Source organism: Danio aesculapii, chromosome 21 (genome assembly GCF_903798145.1).
Source record: "Danio aesculapii chromosome 21, fDanAes4.1, whole genome shotgun sequence".
NCBI lineage: Eukaryota > Metazoa > Chordata > Actinopteri > Cypriniformes > Danionidae > Danio > Danio aesculapii.
The window spans coordinates 37,145,242-37,163,358 of NC_079455.1; the positions used below are offsets into that span (position 1 = coordinate 37,145,242).

Genomic DNA, 18,117 nt, shown 5'->3' on the forward strand with positions numbered 1-18,117 from the left:
AAGAAAGAAACAATTTGATATATAACAATTTTGTATTTTAAAATATATTATATTGTTATATTGTTTTATGACAACAGCAATTATTTGTACCTAACATTTTTTTTTATCATTCTTAAAAATATTTTTTTGGAAAGTGGAGAAAATGTATGGAATATTTAGAGATTTCATGCATAATTACAGAAATAATCATTATAATCACAATAATTAATTTGTATAATTGCATTAATAACCTGTATAATTACAGTAATAAGCTATAAAATCACATTAATTATTCTGTATGATTACAATAAAAAATATTTACAGTGATAATTTGTAAAATGACAGCAATAATCTGTATAATTGCAGTAATTGTTAGTAAAATGGCAGTGATTACGGTTTTGTTTTTTTTCTTTTTTTTAGAATATCCTTGGAAGCCCTGCTGCCTTTTGATCGTTTTTTACAGATTTTTTTACAGTGTATATAATTATGCATATGCCAGAAAGGCAAGAAAAATCAAAAAGGGGTTTTCACAGTAATGCCATAGGAGAACTGTTTTTGGTTGTCTATAAATTAAACCTCTAAATGGTTAGCTGAAATGGTTTCTCTGAAATGGTTTCTGCCCTCAAGCTGGATACGGTTCTCTAGATTCGGCAAACAGAAAATGTATGATGAAATATGGGACCCCTTCCTTAGATGTATAAGTTAAAAATATCTCTGTAATTATTTTTATTTTTTTATTATCCTTTTTACACTGAGATAATTTTATTAACATATATACATGATACATTATTAGGTGTTATGTTTTCAAAAACTTCAATAAACAAAGAAAAAAATAAATAAATAAACCTTTTCGTGTAAAGTGGGTTTTTTTTCTGAAGAGCCATTTCCTAAATGAAAAGTTTCCATGCTTGTTAAAGACTCTTCATAGAACTATCTATCTCTATCTGCTAGTTAGTTACACCATACTACCTCCCTGTATACTATTAAGACAGTCATTTATCAAAATTATCATGTTTACAAGCTTTTGCACTATTTACTGTTTTACATTATACTGTATTTTTTGCACTATATACTGTTTTACATCTGCACAACTCTGGTTTGCACTCTTTGCCATATGCCCTTAAGTGTAATTGTATTGTTTACATTTTTTTTTACTTCTATTTTTAGATTATATTATATGTGTAATTGTATTTACTGTAATTTATTTTTAAAATTCTACTTTTTGTATTAATATTATATGTTAGGCACCTAGGGTCTGAGAGTAACGCAATTTCAATTCTCTGTATGTCCTGTACATGTGGTTGAATTGACAATGAAACTGACTTTGACTTGATGCTAATAAAGAACCTTTATATTTTAGAATGAAGGTATCAATATCTTCAGTATCTAAAGGAATTTCTATGTTGAAATATACCCCCCTCCCCCCAAAAAAGAATACTACAAGTAATCCAGATAATAATAAACTAGATAAAATGTTTATGCAAAGATAATGATATACATTTTTTTATAAGATGAACAAGTTCTGAGGTGGCGACCCATGTTGAATAAAGGGACTTAGCCGAAGAAAAACGAATGAATGAAATATACCCTGACTGTAAAAGGTCATGTGGTACTAATTAATTATATAATAAAAATATAATAGGTATAACAATAATAATAAGTATAATAATCAATGAATAACATCACTTATTGATATACATATATATATATTAATTATATATATTGATATTCAAACACTGAATATCAGTTATTATTAATGTAGTAGCTATAATAAACAGAGGGAAAGTCTCTCCAGCATACTCTACCTCAAATCAAATTGTATTCTGAAGTAAATAAACACGCTAATTAAAAATGGTATTTGTGGAACTCTAAATAATTAATAAATACATTTTTAACGCCGTTTTTGTTTCTTGAAATCATTATGCGGGTCATGTTCGCCAAGCATTTGAATGTTGCGTCTTGTCTGTTTCTCTAAAATTCGTCCTTCTATTAACTCACGAACTAGTTAAAAATACCATGATAGCCTGAGCGATTAAAAATAGAGCCGTGCTTAAAAAGAATACTTAACCTTGATCCAGAAGCAAAGCGAGCGCAGCCGGTAACGCAAAGGTGCCTGCAGATAACAGCGACCTTGCAAAAACACTGCTTTTTTTTTCACGGCTTATTTTTTTTCCGACTTCTGAAATCAATCAAGCTGCTTCGATTTAAATTCTAATTCGTTGTTTATTTTCAGGGTCAACATGTCCTACTCCTATATAGCGATTTCTGCCAGCTTTTGGATAAGGAAATGTATAGATCATAACCTACTACAAGATTTTTTTTTCTATTGGTATATAATTTATACCCTTATTCTATAAGAAATACTTCCACGCTAGCATTACGATGTTTAAAACTCATCTTCTAAGACTGCATTTTTAGATTCTTGATCATCCTTATGTGTTTATATTTAATAATTTGTCTGTGTTGAATCCTTTGCATGTTTGATTTCTCTGTTGTTATAGAGCTTATAAAATGTATTATTATTATTATCATTTAAATTTAATGGAATTTATAAAGTACATAATAAAATAAAAAAATATATATTTGATTTTTTTAAATAAGACATTAAGATAAGCAACATAAATAAACAACTAGACATTAAAAACATAACCAAATCATAGCTTAATTTGATCCGAAAATATTTGCAAATGCAGCCATTACATAGCCTACCTCTGAAAATAGGCTATAAATAGGCTTTTTTTATTTATAAATACACTTCATAATGTAGTTCTCTGTATTAAATTGAATCTAAGATTAATTAAGGTAATTCGCTCACCTTCCAGTCGCATCCCGACGTTGAGACATTTCTGGAAACGGCAGAAAGGACACCGTTTCCTCTGGGTTTTATCAATCTTACAGTCCTGACTCTCTGCACATGTGTACCGTTTGTTATTCTGTACTGTCCTCTTAAAGAAACCCTTTAAATACAGAATTAAACAGGAGTTGTTAGTAACAATAAAAGGTAGTATTCATTTCAAAATAATATTACATATACTTTCATAGGCCTTTGTTTTAAAATTAACGAATACATAATTAAAATAATCCAAATGATTTATGTCATGCATGTTTTTTTTATTGCAGCGATGCCATATAATAATCATTCAGTTAAGATCGTTCTTTCTTTGCCGTGAACGTTCTAAAATGTATAGAACTTTTTTTTCAAATATTCAGAACACTGAAACGTTATAAATGGAATCGATTCCAAAATAGAACCTTTCTTTTTAAAAGCGCGCCTTTTTGATTCGATTATTTATGTATTTATATATTCGAAATAAAGAGTTTTCCGTATACTTAACACAGAAAATACTCACATAAGCTATTTGATTCGTTCTTAACATATATATAATCTTATTATCTGGGCTTTCAATTAAACATGTAGCTAAACACAAACGAATAAATCCAGTTAATATAGAATAACGCCATGCCATTTTAGATAACCCGAAGCATCTTAAACTTTACTTTAAATGGTTTATGCAATACCTTGCAGCTCTCGCAGGTTAATAAACCGTAATGATAGCCAGAAACTTTATCCCCACACACCGGACACATCTCTTCCAGGTCCGCATCATAACTGTAGTCCATCCCGCCCCGCCGAGCGCCTGCGCACACATACAAATAAAACACACTTTAAATAAAGCAAATATATCCTTTCATAAAAAATAAACGTAATTGTATATTTTTTGGAAATTAAAACATTTGCTTGCTTTTTGTATTGTTTTTTTAAAGCACCGAAAAACCAATGGTTTCAATATATATAGACTATTTAGACTATACCAGATTTTAAATTTGTGAATACTTAGCTTTCAAATTAATTAATAAACAAATTACATAATAAATCATATTCAGAATATAGGCTATAAAACAACATTTGTTTTATTATAATTTATAATTACATGTGCATAATTTCGATAACGCATTATACTTGACACACCAGCTTATTTCTAGGCTCAAAAAGATTTTAAATCTTGAGAAAATATTAAGAGAGAATTAATAAAAATAATGCAATGTGCCTTAACTGTATTAATTTACTAGCCTATATTAAACCACTTGTCAACACTGATATAATGCAAAAATAAAAAACGCAAAGCCCTCCAATTGAATGAACTCTTACCTGTCAGTGAGTCTCTGCTCCTCTGCGGTGCTTCAGTGCTGCTGATCTCTGCGTCAGGAATGTAAACACAAACCGAGAAAACTGCGCGATCCTGCGGCTTCTGTGTGCGCGTGTTTCCCCGGTAAAACCCGAGTGGTGTGTGCGAGGACAGAGCGAGGGCAGCAGCTCTTTAGTGTTTGGCCTCGTGCGTTCACAGAGTAGACATGCCCTCATATTCACTCACACACACACACATACACAAAAGCAAAAGAGACTCTGAGCGACAGGAAAAAGCGCCTATCTGCAACAGGTTGCCTGAGGATGGGGAGGAGACATATTGAAAATAAACTCCAAAAACTCGAAAAATAAAAAAGAATAATTACAGGGATTTGTAGGATTTAAAACTAATAATAATAATAATAATAATAATAATAACAATAATGATGATGATGATGATGGAGGCATGCAAATTTATCCATCATTATGGCGTTTTGGCTACTCTTGAAAATTAAGATTCATTATCGGCTAATGTAAATCCATCAATCCAAGAACCTTTAACATCGGCAAACCTTTAAACTGCGCAACAGATTCATTATTGTGAGGAAAAGGGTTCTTTAGATTATTAAAATGTTCTTCAACACCAATTAATATGGTTCTTTTAAGAACTGATAATTTTTGTTTGTTTGTTTTTTGAAACAGAAGAGGAACCAAAATGATTATTCTATAGGCTACATCGCAGAAAAAGAAAAAAAATATTTTGCATCCTTAATTTGTTAAGTTTTACGTTTTTGTATTATTATTATTTCAATAGCACAAATAAAATGAACATAATGTCCACGCATATTTCATGCTTTAATAATAGTAACGTTTGCGTGGTCATGTAGGTTAAAAAATGGCACAAGACAGCCATGATTGTAAGCTTTATTGGCTAAAAGCTGAAAGATTCATTTGACATTCAAAGGCAGCAATTAATACGCTGCTGGAGAATAATAATGACAGACTGAGATCTGATAGCTGTGATGCTTATTATGCTCTTATTAAAAAAAACCCTGCTCATTAAACTCCATTGTTTTAAACAAGATAGACTTAACCTTCCATTTGAGATGGACAACTTAGCCTACAAAAACCTTAATTAAATTCATATTAATGTATTGTATTTAAGATCAATGTTTTAACCCTTTAACTGCTCCATAAAAATAAAATACAAAATTTGGATTGCATTTCTAATGTCGCTAGTTAACACACTCAATGTATTTGTTTTCAACACATCCCAACATTTCTACAATATCAACCTCTACCAAATGGTAGATATGTCGGATTACGATAAAGTACTGGAATTAATACATATGAAAATCAAAAATATGAAATGTAAGCCCAATTCATTTAAAAAACATAATCAAAATAAAACATTTCGAATCCTAAATCATCTTTATTTTATGAAGTGCACCATAAAATATTTCAGATTTTCGTTTAACATGCTTTCTTGTTGTTGTTGTTTTTTTTTACAATACAACCTAAATCAGGTGTATTAGTGCAACAGGATTATGTTTGTTTGATTGTTTTGTAAACCAACAATGCTTTGTGTGTAAACTATTATTACAAACAGTCATTTTTTAAATGACTAATTTAAAACAGTCAAAATACGGTCAACCATTTGGTAGAGCAGGCAGTTAAAGAGTTAAATATTATTATTATTATATTTTGAATGTTTAGCTTTTCATTTTCACTTTTATAATAATTCTGCTATCCACTTTTTCAGCATTAACCTGAAAATTAATTTGCCAACATGATTTTAGTCGTAAATATTGAATACTTTGGAGCACGTGTACTTTTTTGTAAAGAAAATAGCCCTTTTTAACAATTTTTTTAATGGAATAGAAAATGTTTGATGCTTAAGTTGTTTATTATGATAAATACAAACACCAAAAATACAACGAATAAGAATACTATAAAACCGTAATTAAACCAATGCTTCAAATACGCTTGTAACATGAAGTTTAAAACGTGATGAACCTCAAAATAAGAGTATTTTCGGTGTAATACCAAACTTTTCCGCTAGATGCAATTAATTTTCAATTCGTTATCAAAGTGTTTATATTTGACCGCGGACAATACAAGCATGCTTTTGTCATATATTCAATATACTAAAACACAAAGGCAGGCACACACACAAATATAAAACATAATGAGGTCATCTGTTGCCAAAAACAAATAAATAAATAAAAATGAAGTATTTCAAATGAATTAGGCTACATTTTACCTGTGAATAGGCTAAATCATTTAAATCTAATAATTTAAATTATATGACTATAGGCCTACTTATTATAATCATAGCGACAAGTTTAATTCAAATATGAAACAAAGTCATTGAATTATGAATGCATACATACAGATGGCCATTACTGCATGCTTTCACGTCGTTCTGCCATCACAATCAGACTAAATGAATCACTATAAACATTTTAATCATATTTACTGTTAGAAAGCAATCGGCATTGCTTTTCTGAACGCACACACGCTCACGCGCACAAAAGAATCCGTCATTCTGTGACTCGAGCACACGAGTGTCTCCATATGGCGCACTTCCCATCACTCATTGTGCTACTTAATCAATAAAGAAGTGCAAAGACAACGCGCAGTGGCGCTGCTGAAGACCTCTAGTGCGCGCTCCCGCTCTATGTCAAAGGCGCGCGCAACATGTGTTCGTGCACAATAACCACAATAGGTGACGGGCGCACTTTAATTTCACATTAGCATTTTAATTAATACACTTCTGGAGGCACAGATCAGAGAGTGAGTGCCAGAACAACATCCGAACTAAAACACGGGTCATTTGTCAGCATCTGACAGGAAAAATCATTTGAATGCAGAAACTCATTGCTTCAATTAGGCCCTGAAGGTTTTTTGTAATCCAAAATGTCATTTTCACACGTACAACAGCCTAAATAAATAATAATAAATACAATCAGCAAATGAAACAGCTGTAACAAGTGTTACTGTTGAAACTGGTATAATCATAATCACCCACCAAGCAATTTAGACGTCTAATAGACATCTAAATGTAGATGACTTGGCAAAAGCAAGGCTAAATTTGGTCTGTCAGTGAAAATCTAATAAACATCTAGGAAAAGACCAAGACAAATACAGATTAGACAGACTTCACATATGTAGTCGGTCATTTTAAAAAAAAAATTTGTATTTGATGACTAGTCTAGTTTTAGGATTTTCTTTGATATCTATTAGATGTTCACTGACAGCCTTGTTTTAACAAAGCCGTATATGTTTAGACATCTATTAGACATAGACTTCTTTTAAAAACAAAATGCTTGCTGGGCAGTGTGCAAATTATACATTGACTTATGGGAGGGGGTCAACCTTTTTCAGTAGTAGTTTATGAATGTATTTAAATTACATTATTAATAAAATGTATACGTTTTCAGTGTTTTGAGAGATATTTAATGACTATTTTAGTGGTCAAACTATACAAATAATGTGTCTAATTTGTTTTTAGGCTACATGCAGATATAAACACCTATTTTATAAAAAAAACATGTTTTGTGAATACTTAAGATGTCTATCGATGCTCTAAAACTGCCTGTTTCAGACTGCTGAATGATATTTTTCCTAGCATTGATGGGCGTGATTATGCATTCACAATGGTATAATCCGTTATAGGAGGGATCAAATGTATATTTATATTATATATTTTTAATTAATAATATTTAAGATCAGATTTCAGAGAAAGCTATGTCTTCTGACCCCCCCCATACATCTTGTTTTGATGTTCTTCTGGGGGATCAAGCGTTAATTATGGAGCTCAACCCCCCCAAACCCCCCTGTAATTCGCATTCCTGATCGTAATCTGGTATAAGTAAATAAGTAAAAAGCAGAAGTAGCAACATATAAATATAAAATGTACATGCATTTTTGTTCACATAGGAACATATATACATGCATTTATCAAATAAATATGCACTTAAAAAAAAAATGCGCTGTAAAAAAAACTGTAAAAAAGAAAATGAACAGCTCTTAACAGGACAATCCCACCAGGGTGCTTCCTTTACACACTACCCTCGTTGATAGTGATGGCCAATATTATATATATAAATGAAATATTGGGTTTAAATCACAAAAGCCAACTCGAACATAAACATACAAAGTTTATAACAAAACAACCCATATTTTTTCAACTAATATAACACATAAACTAACTCTAAACTATTTCCCATGATGCACCTGGCTATAGTGCTGTGGGCACTTAACATTTTACATTGGTCAAAACAAATATTTCAGAGTGGAGCTCTTATAAAAACATTTATATTTAACTAAGTACTAATAATATCAAACTGAAATAAAAGGTAAATTTTTAACTGGATGAAGTATTGCTTGAAAAAAAATTATGTGTGTGTAAACTTTTATCAATCAATAACACAATCAATTAATAAGCCAACAAAAAATGTAATAGAAAATGTATATATATTACGTTTACATCACCAATGCCAGGCAAAAATATATACCCCTCCTTGTAAATGAAAAAAAGTACACTGTAAAAAAAAAATCCCGGTTGCCTTAAATTTTTAAGCTGAATCAAATAAACCTTATGAGTCCATTGAACTCATATTATGTTAAACTGACTTAAAACTGCATGTGTAACTTATAAAATTAAGTTAGAATATGATTAACTTAGTTTAATAAGTTACAATAAATTAAAAACATGCTGCCATGACTAATTGTTCATATAATTTTTACTGTGTATGCTAAATATATTAAAATATTATATTAATATTTAATTAATATTTGAATAAATATTAATAAATGAATATTCATTAATAATGTTATTACTTATTGACTATTTATTGACTATTGCATAAAATTGCTCTACTTCTATAATATGCTATCATAATATTATCGTACTGTTATTGATATTACTGTCCTTTTATTTGTAAAAATAAATTAAAAGCATTAAAAAGGAAGAAAAAATGTAATGTTTTATTAATAAAATGTATACATTTTCAGTGTTTTAAGGAATATTAAGTGACGATTTTAGAGGTTACTGTAGGTCAAACTATACAAATGATGTGTCTAATTTTTCTTTTTCTTTTTTTAGGTTGCACGCAGATTTAAAAAACACTATTTTACAAGAAACATGTTTTGTGTATACTTAAGTTGTCTATCGGTGCTCTGGATCAGGGGTTCCCAAACTTTTCAGCCCGTGACCCCCAAAGTAACAATGCCAGTGACGTGCGACCCCCAATATCCTCTGAGGTGGTTATGACTATACAAACCATGCAAACGCAAAAAGGCTCACACACACACACCAAAAGGCCCAAGTCTACTCTTTAATTAATTTTGGAGAATGCCTCTCTGAGATCATCCTGCATGTTTGCTAGTGGCCTGTGTTTTAATTTGAATGTACGTGAGTGCTGTAAAGTTGTCAGAAAGTTTACCTTGGTGCCATCAAATCAATCTGCTCCATTTGACGCTATTACTGTGTCTTTAATCTAACGTAATGAGACCGCAGGAGTTGCAATCTAATGAAAAAAAAAGTGTTTATAACTATTTACTACTATTTTTATCTTCTGTAGCATATGAACAAAATATGCTCATTCTAATAGTTTAATGAATAAATTAAATTAATATTCATTTTTGGAAATCACCAAGCAACCCCCCCCCCCCCCAATTATCCTATGACCAACTCTTTGAAAAACACTGCTATAGAAATGCCAGTTTCAGACTGCTGAATGACATTTTATTAAGCATAGATTGCTGCGATTATGCATTCATTATGCATCAAATGTGTATTTATATTATACATTTTTAATTATTAATGTTTAAAAATTGAATGTTTCTGCCAGATAAACACAACGTACCATTGCAAAACTTTATCCAGACGCAAGCATTTGATTACACAAAACAATGTTTGTTGTTATTCAGAACTATTACATCTGAATTTGAATCTAACAAAACGACCAATATTATCATATTAGCAAATTATCATCTCAGAAAAGGGATCAGTTTAAAACAAAAACATGGTTTAAAATATGTCAACACAAAGCCTTAACTCAACTCAACTCAACTCAATTTATTTCTATAGCACTTTCAACAAACCACAATGGGTCCCAAAGTGCTGTACATAAAACACATAAAAGAAGCCTAAAAGAATGCTTATTATTGCACTTTAATGCACAACTCATTCCTATTCACCGACATGATGAATTTATCTCTGATATATTTTTTTTATCTAGGGTCCATCCATCAAAATATTGTTACAAAATATTGACTTTAAAATATATTACTTGAAAAATAAAACAAATAATATTCAACTGAAATGAAAGACATTTTTAATTGGATGAAGCACTGCTTGAACATTTTTTTTTCAGTGTGAGTAAACTTTTATTAATTAATTACACAATCAATTAATAAATCAACAGAAAAACATAATAAAAAAATATATATATTTATTACGTTTACATCAACAATGCCAGCCAAAAATATATACCTGCTCCTTATATATGAAAATATATAGGCTAAACATACTAAAATCTTATATTAATATTCAATAATATTTGAATAAATATTAATAAATAAATATTCATTAATAATGTTACTATTTATTGATTATTGAATAACAGACTATTGTATAAAATCACTTAAACATATTATCATGTATTGATATTATTGTACTGTTATTGATATGTCAGGCCCATAGCCAGCATGGTGAAAAGGGTGGGTCTTTTTTCTCCAAAAGTGGACCTTTTTGCAGTTATTCGCCTCATTTTCTATTTAATTGAGAAATTTAAATACTGCATTTTAGTGACATTTTAAGCATTATTTTTTTAGCTGGATTAGCTTTCAGGATGGCCATCAAAACCACACTTTTTAAATGTAGCTACCAAATATATTTCCTAAAGAATTAGAATAAACAATAATAGCAAAATAAGTATTCAAATTCATTTTAATATAGTGCTTCACACCTTTTTATTGGTTATTTGTTTCAAGTAGGAGGTCCAAGATTTAGAATAAAAGTTACTTGTAAAATCTTTACTCCATTTAAAAATAATACAGTAACGAAAAATGACTTCACTTACATCAGATTGTGTTTTCTTGCAGCTGGTTGCTGGACTCATGAAAAATAACTGTTTACATTGGCCAAAACTGATTAGCCACACCAAAGCGACAGCCAAACAGATGATTCCATTTGGTCTTAATGACTTTTTCGATGGGTTATTTTCACTATTTTCGATGGAATAACAGTCAAAATTGGACAAATGAGTATGTAAAGGACAAATCTTTGTCAGTGAGGGGTGGGTCTTCCGAACCACCTGAACCCCTCTTGGCTACAGGCCTGTATGAAAAAAATAAAAGTTTCATAATGCATCAAATGTATATTTATATAATACATTTTTGATTATTAATGTTTTAAAATTAAATGTTTCTGCCAGATTAACACAATGTAACATTGAAAAACTATAGCCAGACGCAAGCATTTGATAACACAAAACCCTGTTTGTTGTTATTCAGAACTATTACATCTGAATTAGAATCTAACAAAACGACCAATATTATCATATTAGCAAATTATCATCTCAGAAAAGGGATCAGTTTAAAACAAAAACACGGTTTAAAATATATCAACACAAAGCCTAAAAGAATGCTTATTATTGCATTTTTAATGCACAACTCATCATGTTTCCTATTCAGCGACATGATGATGAATTTTTATCTCTGACATAGTTTTTTATCTACGGTCTGTCCATCAAAATATTGTTCCAGAAAAACGAAACATCACTTTAAGTGACAAAGAGAGACTTTGTGCGCCCCAACAAAAGGACTCTGGCAAGGTCGAAACCCTGCGTCGTTGTCATCTCTAGCTCACACAAGACCTGAAAACCGCACCTGATTTTATTCTTAAAAGACAGGAGAGAAAGCGAATAAAGAGCGATTCAAAAGAGCCTTTGTCGTCTTTGACCTTCGTGGCCTTTCCACCGACACAACTCAACTAATAGTTGAATTAAAATGATATTCTGGCATAAATGATGAATAGGCGAAGAAACAGAAAAAGAATGGGAATTAAGACGTAAAGTGTGGCTATAGCAAATACCGTTTTAGACCCTTTCGTCTGTAAGTGCACTCTGTTAATAGTGAGATTAGTTAATTGCTGAAGCTTGTAGAAAAAAAATTATAATTCTTAACCTTGTATATACAGTCTATACAGTGTACTTAATAGTGTGCGAGAGTGTGTGAACATGGCGGTCTCTCATCTTATCTGTCCTTCACCCACACGCGTTCGCTACTCCACACTTCTGCAGATTGTTTCTCTAATACACACTCTTATGCGTGTCAAGTGTGTTAAGCACGCAGGTCTATAAAAGCAGGATCTTGTCACTCCGTCATGTATGTGTCTTTTACGTTGACAAAAGATGAAAACAAGTAGGACTCCGTTTGACCTTAAAATGGCTTGGTTTTGTTGACGTAACCTAATGCAGTCGTGTCAATTTGTAGACATTAAACAATATTGTTTTTGACTTGAGTAATGGCAGTGCACTCAGAGATATTTCATTTTGTATGGGATTTTGTTTTCAGGTTAGCAACATTGTTTTAATCAAGGCTCCGTTAATGTTTGGAACTAGTCTAGTATCTTATGATAATATATTTTTTGCTTTGAATATCTGACTACATTGATTATAATGTGGTTAATGACAAAATATATGACATTTTTTGCTGTGTAATGTACACTTACTGGCCACTTTATTGGGTACACCTGTCCAACTGCTTGTTAACGCAAATTTCTAATCAGCCAATCACATAGCTGCAACTCAAAGCATTTAGGCATGTAGACATGGTCAAGATAATCTGCTGCAGTTCAAACCGAGCATCAGAATGGGGAAGAAAGGTGATTTAAGGGAAGTTGAATGTGGCATGGTTGTTGGTGCCAGACAGGCTGATCTGAGTATTTCAGAAACTGCTGATCTACTGGAATTTTCACACACAACCATCTCTAGGGTTTACAGAGAATGGTCCGAAAAAGAGAAAATATCCAGTGAGCCGCAGTTCTGTGGGTGCAAATGCCTTGTTGATGCCAGAGGTCAGAGGAGAATGGCCAGACTGGTTTGAGCTGATAGAAATGCAACAGTAACTTAAATAACCACTCGTTTTAACTGAGGTATGCAGAAGAGCATTTTTTGAACACACAAAACGTCCAACCTTGAGGCGGATGGGCAACAGCAGCAGAAGACCACACCGGGTGCCACTGCTGTCAGCTAAAAACAGGAAACTGAGGCAACAATTCACACAGGCTCACCAAAATTGGACAATAGAAGATTGAAAAAAAATGTTGCCTGGTCTGATGAGTCTCGATTTATGCTGCAACATTCAGATGGTAGGGTCAGAATTTGACCTAAACAACATGAAAGCATGGATCCATCCTGCCGTATATAACAACGGTTCAGGCTGGTGGTGGTGTAATGATTTGGGGGATATTTTCTTAGCACACTTTGGGCCCATTAGCACCTATTGAGCATTGTGTCAACACCACAGACTACCTGAGTATTGTTGCTGACCATGTCCATCCCTTTATGACCACAGTGTACCCATCTTCTGATGGCTACTTCCAGCAGGATAATGCACCATGTCATAAAGCGCAAATCATCTCAGACTGGTTTCTTGAACATGACAAGTTCACTGTACTCAAATGGCCTCCACAGTCACCAGCTTTCAATCCAATAGAGCTCCTTTGGGATGTGGTGGAACGGGAGATTCACATCATGGATGTGCAGCCAACAAATCTGCAGCAACTGCATGATGCTATCATGTCAATATGGACCAAAATCTCTGAGGAATATTTCTGGTATCTTGTTGAATCTATGCCACAAAGGATTAACGCAGTTCTGAAGGCAAAAGTGAGTCCAAGGCGCGGTACTAGTAAGGTGTACCTAATAAAGTGGCCGGTGAATGCATCTAAGAAAGACAGATTTTATCTAATACTACATCTTTGATATATATATATATATATATATATATATATATATATATATATATATATATAATGAATAATACAAAAAATCTGTCATTAGTAATAAATATTTCTAAATAAACCTAAATAACATCTATTAATATCTAATATATTACAATATTGATTTGAAGAGAGATTACATATTTCATAATATATTCAACCATTCTTAAATGGTAAATTTTATAACCGAGACAGATTTGTCATATTTCAAACAGAAAATATATTAGGCCTACATATAAAAAATAGCATGATATGACTGATGTTTTAAAAGAAAATATTGACAACATATATAGAAATTAAGGAACTAAAGGAAATAAGACTTTCTTTAGGAGACAAAAATGTCTTTGCCCTGTTAAACCACTTGGAAAATTCATGAAAACTGATAAATAACATCACAGAAAGGCTAGTAATTTGCCTTCTACTGTATATATTCAATATACTATAAACTATATACATACATTACATATTGTTTAGAATGTCATTTAAATATTGTATAAAAATTCCACATAGATAGATAGATAGATAGATATATAGATAGATAGATAGATATATAGATAGATAGATAGATAGATAGATAGATAGATAGATAGATAGATAGATAGATAGATAGATAGATAGATAGATAGATAGATAGAGCCACAGTGTATTGCTAGTTGTGTGTTCTAATGTGTGTGGCATTGAGAATTGCTCTAGCCCTGAGCTCTATGCTGTATGACGTATAATGTTTCACCCCGAGACCCTCAAAACCTTGAGCCTGTTACACAGATTATATCAAACGCTGTAATTTACTTACAAAAAAACATGCAGTCATATAAGTAACTCTGGCCGTGCATGTGCGTGTGTGCGTACAGGAGTGTTTAGTGTGTGTGAAGGTCTCGGTGTGTTTTAGTTTCTTATCTGAGCCATCAGGAGTATTTCGAACGTTCAGCTCAGATTAGATTACTCATGTCAAAGTGAACCTGTGTGTATGTGTGTTTTAAAGAGACAACAAAACCTGCCAGTGAAATAAAGAGGTTTGTTATTAAAGAGAGATGTTTCCCTGTAAAATACGAGAGGCCAAAATATTATTTCTATAATTAAAATCACATTAACTTACAGAGCAAATAGAACTATTGGCAAAAAATAATGGTAGTAAAGGTAATGTAAAGCTTAATAATGCTCTTTGAATATGATTTATTAATACAAATGTTATATTAATGATGAAAAATAGTCTAGTTATCTTATTTTAAGGCAAAAGCCCATATTAAATCTGAGCTCGAATTTAGTTTATCTGACTGGAATTGGACTTGTAACTTCTACAGTGAATCTGGACATGTAAAAAATGGCAACACTTTCTGGTTGTTCAGGAAAAAAGACACAAGGCCACAAAAACATGTGGCTGAGTAACTTAAAAAAAATATTAGAAGCAAGGTTTGAAAGTCAAAGGATGTGAGCAAGAGCTGTAGGAAAAAATAAACAATTAGAAAAGTCATTAATAAAACATTTAAGTGACAGATATTTGTCACTTCCCTTCTCATGAAAGTTAACCATGGTTTTAGCTACTACATAAAAAAGGTCAACCTCAAATTCACAAAATTGCCATTTATCCATAGATTAACCATGGTATACTTAATAAAATTGTGGATATACAAAATATATATTTAAATTTCGCTTAACCAGTGATTACTTGAATTTCCGAAGGTCTGGAAGAAGCTTTTCGTGGTCATTCATAAATAAATAGACCTATTAATATATATATTTATCATTAGGAAATAGGCAATAAACAACAAAAAGGATACTGACAACATTAAAAAGAGAAACTCTTACATTTGATTTGATAACTTGATAGCCGATTAAGCTGGCTCACAGTTGACTTGATAGATTTTGTAGGCTATTGAATTGAACGTTAATACAGAAACCACCGAATTACGTGAACTGCTGTAATTTACTGGTGTGCTTCTCTGTAAAACACGTGACTAGTAATGAGAAATTAACTCTTAATATTTGTCCTTCTACAGTTGAATACCTGTCAGTGTTTTGATAGCTGATGTTTCCGTCTCAAAAAAAACGTGTTGATGTTCAGACCAATGGGCTCAGTTGTTGTCATCCGTTCCGCAGACGCAGATTCTGAAAAGCGCATGCGCAACTACGCGAATTTGCCGCGCGAATGTTTTTTCCGGAAAAGAAGTCGCCATGCACAATTACTGACTCCTAACATTGTATAAAGCACATTAATATTAGCTTCGTTTAATTTGGCAAGGTTTTTAAGTAAGGCTAGCCATACCTGAAGGACGTTGCAGTAATATTTAAATATGAGCTGTGTGTTAGTTATAGGAATATATACTGATATTTATACTATTTTTTATGACACGGGTTCCCAAGCATTTTCTTATGAAGGGCTAAAAAACCAAACCTGAGGGCTGAGGGCCGAAGGTAAATATACCAAACTGTGTTACACCAAAGTTTCCATGAGTATTTATTTCCTATTTTATTAATAATGCAGTATTTGAAAATTAATCATTCCTGATTACACTAAGCTGCCCCTGCCTTTGCCTTCATTTACTCTGCGATGTCTTGTCCATTGCCCTCTATCCGTTACGTGACAGTATTTAATTTTTAAAAAAATCAGATTAATTTACAAAACAAAATCTATTAAATATCTGTCAAAGATATTCACTTCAACCACCTCCACATAACTCCACATAACTTCTCAAATGGGACGGTGGGCCAAATCAAAGCTTAGAATGAGCCAACTTTGGCCCGCGGGCCCTAGTTTGGGCATCTTTGTTTTATGGTAAACACTATGCATGTAGCTATGGAGAGGTGAAAGATATGCGTTTCTGTGTGCTTTTATAGGGATCATCAGTCACCAACCCAAATGTCATATGTAGGAAAGTAAGATTTCTTTTTAAGAATGGAGTGGGAGATTTAGACTAAGGAAGAGAAGGAGAAAAGGTTGTGCTAAAAACAGTCATGATTTCTGCATTCCTCGCAGGAAGAGGAGGAGCCTGACAGAGGAAACAGGAACTCGCATAGAACCCTATGATTCAGGATATCTGACTCTCTAAGTTTGCTAAATATGTTGTATTGTTCGGTTTATACAAACTACTCAATCATAACAGATTGTGATGGAGAGAGAGAGAGAGAGAGAGAGAGAGAGGAAAGCTGAATGAAAAGTGAGCAAGGTCATGGGCATCTATATTAGTTCAAGTGGACACTCCAAATTCTGCTCACAAGTCAAAAAGAAACAAAGACGTGCTTCTATATTCAGAGCGAAAAGGCAACTCTGCAATTTTTGACATCTGAGATCTACAGTAGGCTACAATTTACATGTTAACAAACTTATTTTTCTTTCTCCCTCAATGGACTTCCTGTAACCTCTCAGGTTCAGGCTTCAATTTCAGATGTCTTTTCCCATAGGAATAATAAAAAAAATGTTTGTTTACTCGCTATTTACTATTAATCAAACAATGCCAATACCTAATATTATGAACTTTTGATGTCTGAAGTAAATAAACGAACATTGAATATATAAATATATTAAAATATAAAGTACAAGATTGGGAATGTAGTGTTATTCATGGACGAACTACTGGATAATTACAACACTGATTTAGAAACACTAGATTTCACACATACTGTAAGATATGAATTTTTATAAAAATATTTGTGGATTTTGAGAGGACGAGGAGTTATTCACAGTTCTTCTTGGCACTGTAGATAAATATGCTGTACAAATGCTTTTAAGGTATTGTTCGTGATGATGATTTAGAAAATCTGAACACCTTTTATGCTTTTTGCCAATTTGATTATAGAGCGGTGTCATTTTAAGTACACGAAAACACATGACTTACATTCATTAACTTCAAAATAATGACTCAACCTGCACTATGCAGATTTTTGTCCAATCAGATGTCCTCTAGACTGAGAATACCCCTGCCCCCTCTATCAGCTCTAATAAAACTACATTATTCAGCATTTCAATTACATATTAAAGGAACTATCTTTTTAAAATAGG

At 32.1% G+C, this 18,117-nt stretch overlaps 1 protein-coding gene across 1 annotated transcript in view; it reads right to left on the minus strand.

Annotated features, from left to right (window-relative positions):
• The window catches only part of nr5a1b (nuclear receptor subfamily 5, group A, member 1b), a 30,092-nt gene extending 26,492 nt beyond the window's left edge, over window positions 1–3,600 (minus strand). The window contains exons 1-2 of the mRNA XM_056446411.1: window positions 3,499–3,600; window positions 2,795–2,936 (exon numbers count right to left, since the gene is read on the minus strand). Coding sequence (XP_056302386.1) covers window positions 2,795–2,936; window positions 3,499–3,600 — 244 coding nt within the window. The remainder of the gene's footprint in view (window positions 1–2,794; window positions 2,937–3,498) is intronic.
• Window positions 3,601–18,117: the final 14,517 nt, after the last annotated feature.